The 12,489-nt window shown below is 38.8% G+C and overlaps 2 protein-coding genes across 3 annotated transcripts in view; both read right to left on the bottom strand.

Annotated features, from left to right (window-relative positions):
- Positions 1–211: 211 nt before the first annotated feature.
- Positions 212–5,087, bottom strand: eif2s1a (eukaryotic translation initiation factor 2, subunit 1 alpha a). The gene is made up of 7 exons (XM_079633267.1): positions 4,852–5,087; positions 4,333–4,580; positions 4,166–4,245; positions 1,801–1,952; positions 1,485–1,689; positions 1,004–1,147; positions 212–884 (listed from the first exon to the last, which is right to left on the bottom strand). Exons 2-7 carry the CDS (start codon positions 4,571–4,573, stop codon positions 759–761), a joined length of 948 nt encoding a protein of 315 aa, XP_079489393.1. The 5' UTR covers positions 4,574–4,580; positions 4,852–5,087; the 3' UTR covers positions 212–758.
- Positions 5,088–6,371: 1,284 nt separating this feature from the next.
- Positions 6,372–12,489, bottom strand: part of pals1a (protein associated with LIN7 1, MAGUK p55 family member a) — a 32,036-nt gene continuing 25,918 nt past the window's right edge. For both annotated transcript variants that reach the window (XM_079633717.1, XM_079633718.1), the window contains exons 9-15: positions 12,254–12,437; positions 12,071–12,142; positions 11,924–11,995; positions 11,390–11,557; positions 11,088–11,290; positions 10,682–10,792; positions 6,372–8,629 (exon numbers count right to left, since the gene is read on the bottom strand). In XM_079633717.1, the coding sequence (XP_079489843.1) occupies positions 8,453–8,629; positions 10,682–10,792; positions 11,088–11,290; positions 11,390–11,557; positions 11,924–11,995; positions 12,071–12,142; positions 12,254–12,437 (987 nt within the window). In that variant the 3' untranslated portion in view covers positions 6,372–8,452. The remainder of the gene's footprint in view (positions 8,630–10,681; positions 10,793–11,087; positions 11,291–11,389; positions 11,558–11,923; positions 11,996–12,070; positions 12,143–12,253; positions 12,438–12,489) is intronic.

Raw genomic sequence — 12,489 nt, 5'->3', positions numbered from 1 at the left:
CCCCAGGTTTTGCCATCTCTGAAAAGCCAATGTTGCTTCTTTTTTTAAAGCGATTCCCAGAAAATTTGACCTTTCTCGCTTGCTGCGACAACTAACCACTCACACACCACAAAGTAGCCGGAGCAACTTTGATCTTTTTACCCATATGAAGAGACACACACAAGCAAGTGACCGTGTATGCAATTTCCCTCAAAAACCATTCTGACAGGTCTAAACAAAATTTAGTCAGGACAGTGATCTTTTGTTAGATATCTAATGTTCATATTACACGTAGCAAAATAACACAGGACAAACACTTTGGGAAAAAGAAAATGTTAGAATTTTATTAGTTCTGCATCCACAACAGAGGGCTCTGATAAGGAGAAGTAAACTGGTTGGTTGTCTATATTGTATCAAGAATTACAGAGCCTCTTGATCACAAACAGCATATTTCTTGAATAAGGCTGGAGACAGAAAGGTCACTTAAAACAACCACAATGTTGAAATAGTATCTATATTAATACATCCAAAGCAAAACTCTAGTGTTCACGGAAGGAATTCCTGCAACAACTCATAAGATAAGCAAATGTCCATGAACGTAATCCACTTCCACTGCCTGCTACAAGTGGAACATAAAATTCACCCTTAATCTGCTTGTTATGGAAGCAGTGCTTTCCATCAATGCCTTTTTCAGTCCTTTTGGTGCGATAAACAATTCACTGTAACTCTCAAATCTCCTGAATGATTATGGAAATGCTAGTTTATTGTCTATCTTCAAGCTAGTCATCGGTCTTGGCCTCCATCTCCTCCGCATCATCGTCTCCGTCCACCTCGGCATTCTCTCTCTCCAGCCGCTCTAACTGCCGAGCCAGTTCTGTCTCATCTGTGTCCGTTACGACTTTTGGCTGTGGGGATATTGAAACAGGTCAAAGTCAAACGCTACATTCAAGACAGCAAGATTTACAGCAGCATACTGAATATATCTTCAGTTAGCAAAGTCTCCGTGACCCGTATCATTTCTCACCTCCATCTGAATGTTGAAGACGCCTCTCTTCTCTTCGATCTTCTCTTTAATGACAGCCATGGCTTGATTGAGCACAGAAAGGCCCTCTGTGCGCTCCAGTGTGGTTGTGGTCATAACGTAACGTGGCGGGGCAATCAAGTTGATCTGCAACAAAAGCAATGTAATCGTGAGCAAGTGTGGATCACTAGGAGGGTCTACTGGAAGGTTTCAGTTGGTTTTGAAAAAAAAAAAAAAAGTTAGCATTTAAAAACTCTAAGATGTAGGGAAATATGTACTTTTAACTTGATTTTTAAAGACCTGTGTCTTTAATAATAAAATATTATGCCTAACTACTTTTAATGAGACATTTTTTTGTTACACACAACCTTAAAAATATCTAAAAAAATGTAGAAAAAAAAACATGTTTATCAATAACAAGGTGTATTCAAGTCTCTGTATGTATGAATGGCATTTTTGAATAAATTAATAAATCAGTTTTTACCTTGATTGGCATGCACTCTGTTGAACACGTCAGTCCAGCCCTCAAAGCTTCTTTCACTGCATCGATGCCCTCATAGCCATAGCAGGCCACCTCAATGTCCGCTCTTATTTTGACAGCCTGCGGAGTGAGTCGTCTGTTGATGTTGTCGATCAGGACGGCCCTTTCCTCCTCCGTCAAATCCAGACAATCTAAAATAGATGGGTCCCTACACAGAAAAAGAAAGCACATCTTTATACAGACGTTGTGAAGTTAAAAACATCTTTACAGAAACAAGGTCGTTTCATAGCCAATGGTTGATGGATGAATGCATACTTACGACACAGCCTGCTTAAAGATGTCATAGGCTCCGTATCCAGGCCGCTTGTACTTCTCATCGAACACCCAAGCGGTTCGCTGGTACAGACTCTCGAGCTGCTCGTCTTTGGTGTACTCTAGGACTTCAGCTACGTGCCTCAAAATGCTGTAAACCTGTAACAAACATACATACAGCATCTATGAAACCACTTTCTCAAGTGAGCAGCTGGTCAAGTAAGCCACCTTTCATTATGTAGCGCTTTATACAATACAGATTTTTCAAAACAGCTTCACAATAATAAACAGGATAATAATGATGCAAACTTCAAATATAAAACTGCTGCAAGACAGAATTACAGAAGACAATAGTGCCATTATTCAGTTCAAGCCAGTGTTGATTCAATTCAGTTCAATATTTGTGTAAAGTGAATGAATAATGAAACTAGTTCAGTTCAGATAGCAGCTCTACAGAAGACAGTGTCATTATGCAGCTCGAGTCAATTCAGTGTTGATTCAATCCAGTTCAATAACAATGCTGCAAAATTAGTCAGTTATAAAACAAAGTTTACATTTATGCATTTGGCAGACGCTTTTATCCAAAGCGACTTACATTGCATTCAAGGAACACATTTTCCATTTTATCAGTTCTTGCTTTCCCTGGGAATCGAACCCACGACCTTGGCGTTGCTAGCGCCAACGCTCTACTGTTTGAGCTACAGGAAGCCAAAGTTAAATCAGTTATAATGCAGCTCTGCAGAAAACAGCTCAAACTGTCATTATTAGGGGTTTAACAATACACAATATATCGTGTCACAGTATATTACAGTACAAAAACAATCTGTATTGTGTATAGTTTACCCAAAACAAAAATAGCTGTGTGAGAATATAAGTAAGGAATAATTGACGACAGGCCGTTGAATTATTATAAAATTATTTAAATACTTTAAATAATTTTAAAGTATTTAAATAATCCGCTTCGCGTCGTGACCGCATTACCACCTCGGGTGTGCATTATTTTTATAATTATTCAACGGCCTGGAGTCAATTATTCCGCTTATACTACAGTTACCACACCTCGAAATATTGTTCAGATGATGTATTTCAAGACGTTTGTAAAGTTTTTGTCATTAAAACGCTCTTGTATGTAGGACTAATTCCTTGCGCATCTAAACCCATGCTCCGTTGCTAATTCCAAAACGTCATTTTAGAGTTAGTAACGGAGGTTTGAGCCGCTGATAGCAGACTAATGCTGGACACACTTAACGACTAGAAACATTCTCTGACTGTGAATGCAGCAGATTTTAAACACCGCTGTGAACACAGACTGAACGCGCTGAAAACGCGTGCATGATCAGTCATTAGTATCAAATTACATTCATAACCGGCCTTAGAGAGAAGCATGTGCGTCAATATTATTATTTATTTATTAATTCAATTCGTTTTATTTAATTCGTTCATTCTTTTTTTCTATTAGTGACAGTAGACTAGACTAATAAATGAAACACAAAGCCCTTTTAACAAGTATAGGCCTATCAATTTTATTTATTTGTTATATTATCTTCAATTACGAAAACCTGTGCAACAGGACTATCAATTTATTTAAATATTCAGTTTAATTTTCTATTGATTATGTATAGGACTGTAGGCTATACTTTATTTATTCAAATTAAACTGCATGTTTCCATTGATTGTGAAGTTAGACATTGGAAATTGCAGATCAAGCGCATGGGGCTGTGGTTTTTCTTGTTATGAATTGTATATATTGTCCGTTATTACAGTTGACTACGCGAAGTGATATGGAACTGTAATGAGGTCAAGACGTGCCTGGAACTACTTTAGCCGTGCGGTTCCCTGAAAATAATTGCACACCTCAGAACGTTCGTCAACCAATCAGATTCAAGCATTCAACGGCCCTGTAGTATAATGTATAATAATGCAATGGGGGAATATTTGTGGGTCCTGATAATGCCAAATGTCTCATGTTACCAGTCAAAAGTGGCCTATATTATTTTAAATATATCTAGTCAGCGACAGAGTGCAAGCATATTCTCTAAAATATTTTCAGCTTCAGAATCATGAATATTTATATTCTCATGTCACCATTGTCCTGTGCACTTGGTTACCAGCACTAAGTCCAAGCCTATTAATTTCAATCAACAGTACATTGTTTTGTTAACCTTTACCACATGTCTTGGAGTATCACAATAATATTGTATGTGAGTTTAGTATCATGATATGTATCGAACCGTGACATGAGGGTACCGTTACACCCAATCCATCTCAATTAAGTTCAAAATCAAGATAATATTCCTAAATATTTAGAATCTTTTAAAACTGGTCAAGGTTATCAAAGCGTTTTCACCATTAAACAGGCAAGGCATACTCACAGTTTTAGATTTTGTGAACTTGTCTTCGCATTTAATGGCCTCTTCAGGTGAGACTCTTCTCTTGGATAAATCAATGTAGCCTGTGGAAATGTGGATATCACAGGTTAAAAATGGAAGAATGGTTGGAAAAAAATAGCAAGAAACCTTCATTTCAAACACAGACCCACCTTTCTCTTTATCCACACGAATGACCACCACACATTCATTGCGTCCGATCCGGATGAGTTTGTTGATGGATCTGATTCGTCTCCTGGAGAGTTCGCTGAGCAGGATCATTCCCTCGATGTTGTTGTACTCCAGCAGGCTCACATAGGCGCCCATCTCTGCTATTGACCTGACATTGACCATCACCACATCTTCCACCTCTGGAAACCTGTGCTGGTAGAATCTACAGCTGAGTCCTGGCATCTTGAACCTGGAGGAGCGAAAAGCTCTCGTGTGAGAATGCTGTCTATGTAGAACGCTCACTGGGTTTCAAAACACAGCCAGAGGATGTAGCATGAGAAAAGCTTCTTAGTTAAACGGCTTTTTATATGGAAGTGAAGTGTGAAGACTTGAGGCACACAAATCCACCATTATTTTAAACATACGGTAAACTATAAAATAAACCCGACTGACAATTGTTCTCATGACATGAGAACAATTTAGCACAAACCACACTACTTTCAGCCACAACAACCACTTACCGATATACAGGAGATATGTGTACTGGAATTTAGTCAACGTCCTTTATTTGATGATGAAAATCCAAGTGCATAAATACAAAATAAGAAGTAAGAGAAACGGAAAAGCGGTGTCTCTGGTCCCTATTTCATCAGCATGTTGAAAAGCAGGCGGAAGAGGAAGTCATTATTTTTGTTCGCGGCTTGTTAAGTTGCTCTGTACCGCCATCCAGTGATTCGGAGGCGCACTTGCAGACCGAAAGATTCGGCGATAACGCGTCAGAAAATATTAGATTTTTCCCTCCATTACATTTACTACAGTAAATATTTACATTATGTACACACCTGTTATTCATAACGAAACAGTTTATGACACCACCACACAATGGTAGCCTACTTACACATTGTTTGGATTTGGAATTTTCTTATAGGCTACTTATCAAAGCCAGATTTTTTTTTATCAAAATAGCAAAACAGTTTTGAAATATTATTACAATGTAAAATAACAGTAATATGGAGGCTACTTTGTTTCTGTGATGACAAAGCTGTATTTTCAGCATCATCACTTCAGTCTTTAGTGTCACATGATCATTCAGAAATTATTCTAATATGCTGTTTTGGTGCTCAATTTTTTTTTTTTATTATCAATGTTGAAAACAGTTGTGCTACTTAATGTTTTTGTGGGAACTGTAAAATTCTATTCAGGGTTCTTTTGTGAAGAGAAAGTTCAAAAGAACAGCATTGTTTTGAAATAAAAAAATGTTGTGTGTGTGTAAATATACAAAGTTATTTGTCACTTTTGATTGATTTAATGTATCCTTTCTGAACAAAGATATTCATTCTCTTTCAAAAACACTTTGTTTTAAGATGTCCTTGTTACAGTGTAACTGTACGCCTGTGCCGAGTAATATTTATTAACAGACTTACTAAATTTAGTTTTTTATTTTCATGACAATTAAGCACAATTTCCTCACCAGTCTTATAACCTGTAATGCATGTGGATATTTTACTTTAGAGTTTGTAATTCTCATTGCTGTAGCCTAATAAGCATAGCCCAATGAAAATCATCTTGCCAGAACAGTACAAACATGTGGAATACAGTATAGAACCTTAGAATAATATATACACTATAGAATAATTGTAGTTATTGGGTAGGATTAGGAGTGTAGAATATGGTCATGCAGAATAAGGCATTACTATGTGCTTTATAAGTACTAATAAACCAATATCCTAATGAAATGCATGCTACTAAGCAACTAGTTAATAGTGAGGATTGGACTGGACGATAAACTAAAGTGTTACCGTAAATTTTATTTAACTCCAAATCAGGTCCCATATTATGCAAGTATTTATGTTTGTTTTCCAACACTTTTCTCCTCTAGGAATGAACAGGTTGAGGCATAACACTTTCATATATATATATATATATATTTTTTTTTACTTAACTGGAAAGCTGGTGTTCTGAATTTGAATAAAATGTTTGCACTGAATCTTCATGCACTAATACAGCTACCATCACACACCTATAAACAACAAGAGACGGACACTATTAATCTGGGCTTTAATTCACTTGTATAATTCATACAAAAACAGTTGAGAAGGAAAGGTGATTCTTCTTTTACATTCATTAATTCTACTTCCAGTTGACTGGCATGTAACTAGATCACATGTGACACAGTGGGTTACCGACTTCATCCACACTCAGAACACAAACTGTAGTGCACAAGAGCAAAAACCTCAACGGTGTGTTTTCCTAGTGTCTGAGCTATTCTGTACATTAAAAAAATATTTAGGTTGTTTTCTAGATACACATTGATTATCTCAAGAAAACAAAACAAAAAACCACTTCTGCAGAGCAAATCTCAGTAAAGCTGCTTCCAGTGTGTGCTTGAATCAGCCATGGAGATAATACTTGCCTGCAATAACTGGTAGTCCTTCCTTTAAAAGAGTTGTTACCACTCACTCACCTTTCTGTCCATCAAGATCAAGAGTTCTCTACTTCCAGCATTTGCACTCACACACCCCAAAATCATGCATTCACAAGCATACCATCAACAAACACACACATCTCACCTCAACAGAGAGCTGATGTTTTTTGATCATCCAAAGTCTAACGGGAGAATCTCATGAAACTCGTCCAGGTGAGATTACACCCCAAAACCAAATTGAAAAAAAAAAAAAAAAAAAAAAAAAACATTTTGCATAAAGAAAATGGAGCCTATTTTTTAACCATATAATTGTCGAATTAAGTAAATTAAGAATTTTTTATTACTATTAAAAAATCAGATCATTTTATTTATTATTCTCAAAAGCGATTCAGAGATTGAACAGTATTTTGACAATTACAATACACCATTCGACTTCATAAGCGCAAATTAAGGGCAGTACGAGATATTTCATGAGAATTTGGAGGGAAATGCTTAATTGTTAATATCACAACCTAAAAAGATTCTAATGCTTTTCTTAAAAAGAATGAAGCCTGTTTTTCTTTCTTTCTTTCTTTCTGAATTAGGGTGAAATATGACCAGGACATGTTCATCACAAGTTTCATGAGACCCTAATAATGTAGAGCATCACCACAAGTTAAAAGCCCTTTGCTCATGTTGAAATGGGTAAAACAACACAGAACCTTCAAATCCAATCAAAAACAAATCACAAAGGAAACATTTTATATTGTGCAGAAGCATTGACTAAGACTAGGCTGTGCTGACGCTCAGATGGTGAACCTCATTGTATTGCTGTCAAATACTGTTTACAATACTGGTTACACTTCTGAGTGCTGGAAGTGCATGTGAATACTGAGACAGAGAGCATAGACTTAAATTTAGCCGCTCACATATTGCAGCTATGTTCAGATGTGGCCTGGCAAACTCTCGAAAACCCTGAAGTTTACTATTAAACTGTCATAATCACAGTGTTGCTTGCCATGGGAACATTGAGGCAGCGCCACAGGGATAGAAGGCATCAGTCGCTTCAAGAGTTATCCCTTTTGGTGTCTTGTGAGCTTGAAAGAGTTGTTCAGACACAATGGGCACTGAACTCACTGCTGGAAGTTCTGGTCACATCGAACATCAAAGGTAAAGAGTGAAAAGAGGAGAAAACAGAGTGCACAAATGTCATTGTCCACTAATAATGTCAGGGAGCCCAAAGTGTTCTGGAGTCTGAATATCTCATTGGACTTTTTAAAACGATGACTTTTAGTACAGTTGCTTTCCCACAATGCAAACCCATCTCCACATTTGTCCAAAAACGTCTTTAAAAATACATATAGAATATTTACAATCATAAATAGTTATCAAAAGCAGTATAGAAGCCCTAATTCTACTGCTGCACCAAGTGCTGGTAACTCTCTCACTGGAATGTGGCTAAACGGACTCAAAAACACACCATGATCAAACAAATTATGACATAAAAACTCATTCCCCCAGCCTGCCGACAGCGTAGTGCAGACAGACACTTCTGTCCAGGTCTGAGGGGGCGTGGTGTCCTTATCTAGTGTCCAATCCTGGGGTGTAAAAACAGCGGTATTCAGTCAGTTAAACTCTATGAAACCCGAGAGTGTGTGATTCTATCTGCTCTTCATTTACATCCGTCTGTGGAGGGGTCGCTGTGAGTGGGGTTCATCTCAGCGCAGCCAGGATGAGGGGACCCACTGAGGTTCAGTGTCTAGTTTATTGATGAGACGCAGCAGCTCCTGGTAGGCCTTGTCCTGGTCAGTGTTAACAATGGCGGCGTCAAACAGGTGGCCGTAGTTCTGCTCCATCTCCCGGGCCTTCTCAATGATGTCTCTCAGCTCCTCAGGCTAAAACAAGAGAGAACAACAACAAAAGTGTGAAACCAAGAGTATTGGAGTGGATTTGTAGTCTAAAGGTGGATTCACATAGAACACGTTTTTGTGTTTAAAAACGTGAGACAACGGGCAGGAGAATAGAAAAAAACAAGGTCCAAAAGCTTAGGTAGCTGACTTGTTCCCTTACTGCCATATCAGTCAATGACTTTGTAGGCAGAGGTACCACACGAGCTGATTTCGGACAGACTTCTGAAGCAGCATAACAGTTTAATTATGTACAACTAAATAGAGGGAGCTTTGGAGCGAATATTTAATCACTACAATACTAATTTATATATTTTTCAAGCTCAACTGTCATCAAGTGGATGAATGGATCAGATGAAAGCATCTCAGTTGACAGAATGTGACGTGATCCTTGGATTCAGACGTGCCTTGTTGCCTTTCTACTGTTGTATGCAGCATTTTTCAGCTTTTAAATGCAGCCAAGGTCTCAAGATGACGTCAGTACACGCATGTTTACATAGAACAATAGAAAACCAGCCAGTGGCGGAGCCAGGATTTTTTCATGGGGGTGGCCAGGCAAGGGCCAGCAAACAGTCTGGGGTGGCACGGACATTTTTATTATTTTAATTTAAAAATGAGTTTGACTATAAGTATTGGACTGTTTTAGTGCCTGCCTACACAACTGAATACAGTTAATTTATACTTAATTGTAATTGAGATAGTAGTGAATTAGGAATCATGGAATACTGAGTGAATTTTAATCTTTTTTATTATTATTATTCACCACCTCCAGGCATATTAATAAAGGGGCACACACTAAGTTCAGTTAGCTTGCTTCTGGTTCTCAAAACCCCCAATAGCTTGTTCTACATTGTTGCACCTTCATGAATGAGACATGCAGATAACTACTGTAGCTCAAAGATTAATCAACCTTCAGTGAATTTTATATAATCATTGAATTCTTCAACCAATTCTGAATTTGTCAAAAAAAAGTTGCAACTGAAAAAGTTAACACTCTGTTAATTAGTTGTCAAAATAAATAATTGCAACAGTTCTATAATAGGCTACTTAAATTAAAAAGGGGAATTTTTTTTATTTATTTAATCCTCATGTGCAAGAATGTGAACAAGGCGGAAGTCAACAGCACATAAATGCCAGAATGTAAAATGAGTTATTTTAAGGGTTTAAAAATTATAAATTTTTGTCCTCTTTACAAATTAACGGCAGCTAGTACAAATGCACAGTGCTCACATTTATTTGTAGGCTACATTTAAAAATGACATCAGTTTGTGCCTTATATTGTGATCTCACATAGCAGATTATTATTATTATTACAGACAGATGTGACACATAACAAATACATGATGCATGCATGCAGTTTTGACACAGCTTTAATCGCCTTTTTGATTATTTCACGAGTCAATTGACGTCAAAACACGCCGCATTTGCGCATCGCGAGCACAGTACAACGGCTGACAGGACAGGAAAGTTAGTTTTAATGAAATTTGGCCTGACAACATCTCATCTTACCGAAGATAGCCCACTGATGTAGGACAACCATAGAGGACAACGCGCGCCGCTTTTCTCAGCATCTGACAGAAGTCAAAATAAAAGTGGCATCAGAAAAACAAAGATTTACGCTTGTTGTTTCTTTGACTGCACACTCGACGGTCTTGCAACCCACCAGTTGAGAAACATTGACTCTATATTTACTATGCGTATATCACTGTTTGTTATTCTGCTGAAGCTCGTTCGGCACCTGCACATTTCCGCACTCGTTTGACTTGCGCTGGCGCTGAGGTGTTGGAGTGCGCGTTTTTTTTAGTGGTCTTAAAGAGACGGTTCTGCGTTTAAAAAACGTAATTCTTGACAATAAAAAAAGAGACAGAAACAGCAGTTGTGAGAGGGGTGGCCAAAGGGGTGGCCAAGCTTAGGCAAAGGGTGGCCACGGCCACCCCTGGCCACCCCCTAGATCCGCCCCTGAAACCAGCACGGTGGAATGCTATAACACATTCTGTGTGAATGGCCTCTAAGAGTTGATCCTTCAGGGTCAATGTTTACCTTTGGGTTTTTGTTGTCTTTAGCTAAGAGGGCTCTCAATCGCTCCTGGGATGGAGGAGCAATGAAAATGATGTAGGGCTTGAGGTCCGAGCTGCGCAACACTTTTAAAGACTAAAAAGAGAGAAGAAAATAGTGAATAACAATATTTATAAAGGAAATGCATGTGGTACTTGCTTTGCAAAAATGGCTAAATGCTAGGAAAGGGTGATCCTGGAGGACCGTCTCCCAGCAGAGTTTAGCTCCAATCTTAATTAAACACAACCTGAGCCAGCTAATCAAGGTCTTCAAGATCACTAGAAACATCCAAGCAGTTGTGCTGTAGCTAAACTCTGCAGGATTGGACGTTTTAGGAGATCACCAGGCATTGTTGCACTGTTTCTAAAGTGTTCTGAGTGGTCCATCTCACCTGAGTGTGTACACACAGTAGGCAGATTTTGCCCGTGTTGATAACTTGTCGGACCGAGTCTGTGCTGGTACCGTAGAGGTTCTTTTCAAACTCTCCAGACTCTATGAACTTCCCTGCTGCAGAGTCCATCTCAAAAACCTGACGGGACACAAAGTGGTAGTCGCGGCCATTCACCTCAATATCACGGCGGCTTCGTGTAGTGTCTGTGGCAAAGAGAGTTTCTTGTTCAGCACATTAAAATAAAATAGCCTGATAAACAATAATGAACAACAAAAAACAATCAAATGTTTTCAGACACTTACGAGGAACAGCACCAGCAAACCTGTCCGGCTCACTGGAGAGGAGTCTTTGTCTGAGCTCATTTTGCCCACAGTTCGGTGGGCCGATTAGAGCAATGGGCCGTTTGCGATTGGCTGGCTGGTGGTATAGTGCCATCTCTTCATATGTGAGAATCTCCTCATTATCAAAATCTGCAAAGCGAGAGGAAACACAAAGTATACTTCGGTTTTTATGTGTACGCTAGGGGATGCATGAAGTGTGCAACGTAAATTTCATCATCAGCACAATAGACACATACTGTACATGCACATTGCACTTCTGCAAACTCAGATACTCACATACACCTTGGTTTTTTGCACTAATTGCATATGTCAACACGGACAGTTGTTACAGTCGAAAAAGAAAAGAATGCGACAGAACAGAGAGGGTACCAACAACATGCTGAATTACCGTATGTAGGAGCACCTGATAAAAAATTACCTTTTCGTGCTCAATAGGGGTCTAGAGACCCCTCAGCACGTACACTTTCATTCCAATATTGCTCTGAAAAGACTCACCATCATTTTTGTTAGCATTGAATTGCATCTTCTTTCGCTTCTTCTTGTTCTTTTTAGCACACCAAAGTTTTCCTGACAACAGAAGATGAGTGTTAATGAGAATTAAGAGCAGTGTACGTATGCGTTTAGGAGTGTTGCGACCCTAACCTGATTTCTCAGGCTCTTTATCCTCCTCTATGGTTTGCTTCATTGCCTCTCTCTGCTGCTGGAAACTTTTGCCTGGACGATCAAATGAGAAGACATGCCAGTATTAAAGTTAATGTAAAAAAACTAGGTCGAATTATTTAAACACAGATCTGGATCCACAGAATAGTATGTGATATAGGGTACCAGGGACCAGGCCAGCAAGAGGCTGGTTGTCTTCGTCCCCGTCTCTGTAGGCCTGCCACCAGTTGGGGTCGTCTTGGCTGATTATGTGGAGGATGTCTCCCTTCTGAAAGCACAGGCCGAGCTCTCGGCACGGCACGTAGGGGTCATCTGAGGGGTCGTAGTCAAAATGCGCCTTCACATGCGTCTGGGTGAATATGAAGATATGGGTTTAAACATTGATTAGTTTTTGCACTGCT

This window comes from Phoxinus phoxinus (assembly GCF_949152265.1).
Source record: "Phoxinus phoxinus genome assembly, chromosome: 13".
NCBI classification, from domain to species: domain Eukaryota; kingdom Metazoa; phylum Chordata; class Actinopteri; order Cypriniformes; family Leuciscidae; genus Phoxinus; species Phoxinus phoxinus.
This window is presented reverse-complemented; position numbering and strand designations above follow the sequence as displayed.

What these genes read in the sequence shown, in the direction of transcription:
- eif2s1a (XM_079633267.1), bottom strand. Translation starts at nt 4,573, where the DNA reads ATGCCAGGACTCAGCTGTAGATTCTACCAGCACAGGTTTCCAGAGGTG. An exon ending in TCGTGTGGATAAAGAGAAAG is followed by an intron (nt 4,246 to 4,332) that starts GTGGGTCTGTGT and finishes ACATTTCCACAG; the next exon opens with GCTACATTGATTTATCCAAG. An exon ending in CAGAGTGCATGCCAATCAAG is followed by an intron (nt 1,148 to 1,484) that starts GTAAAAACTGAT and finishes CTTTTGTTGCAG; the next exon opens with ATCAACTTGATTGCCCCGCC.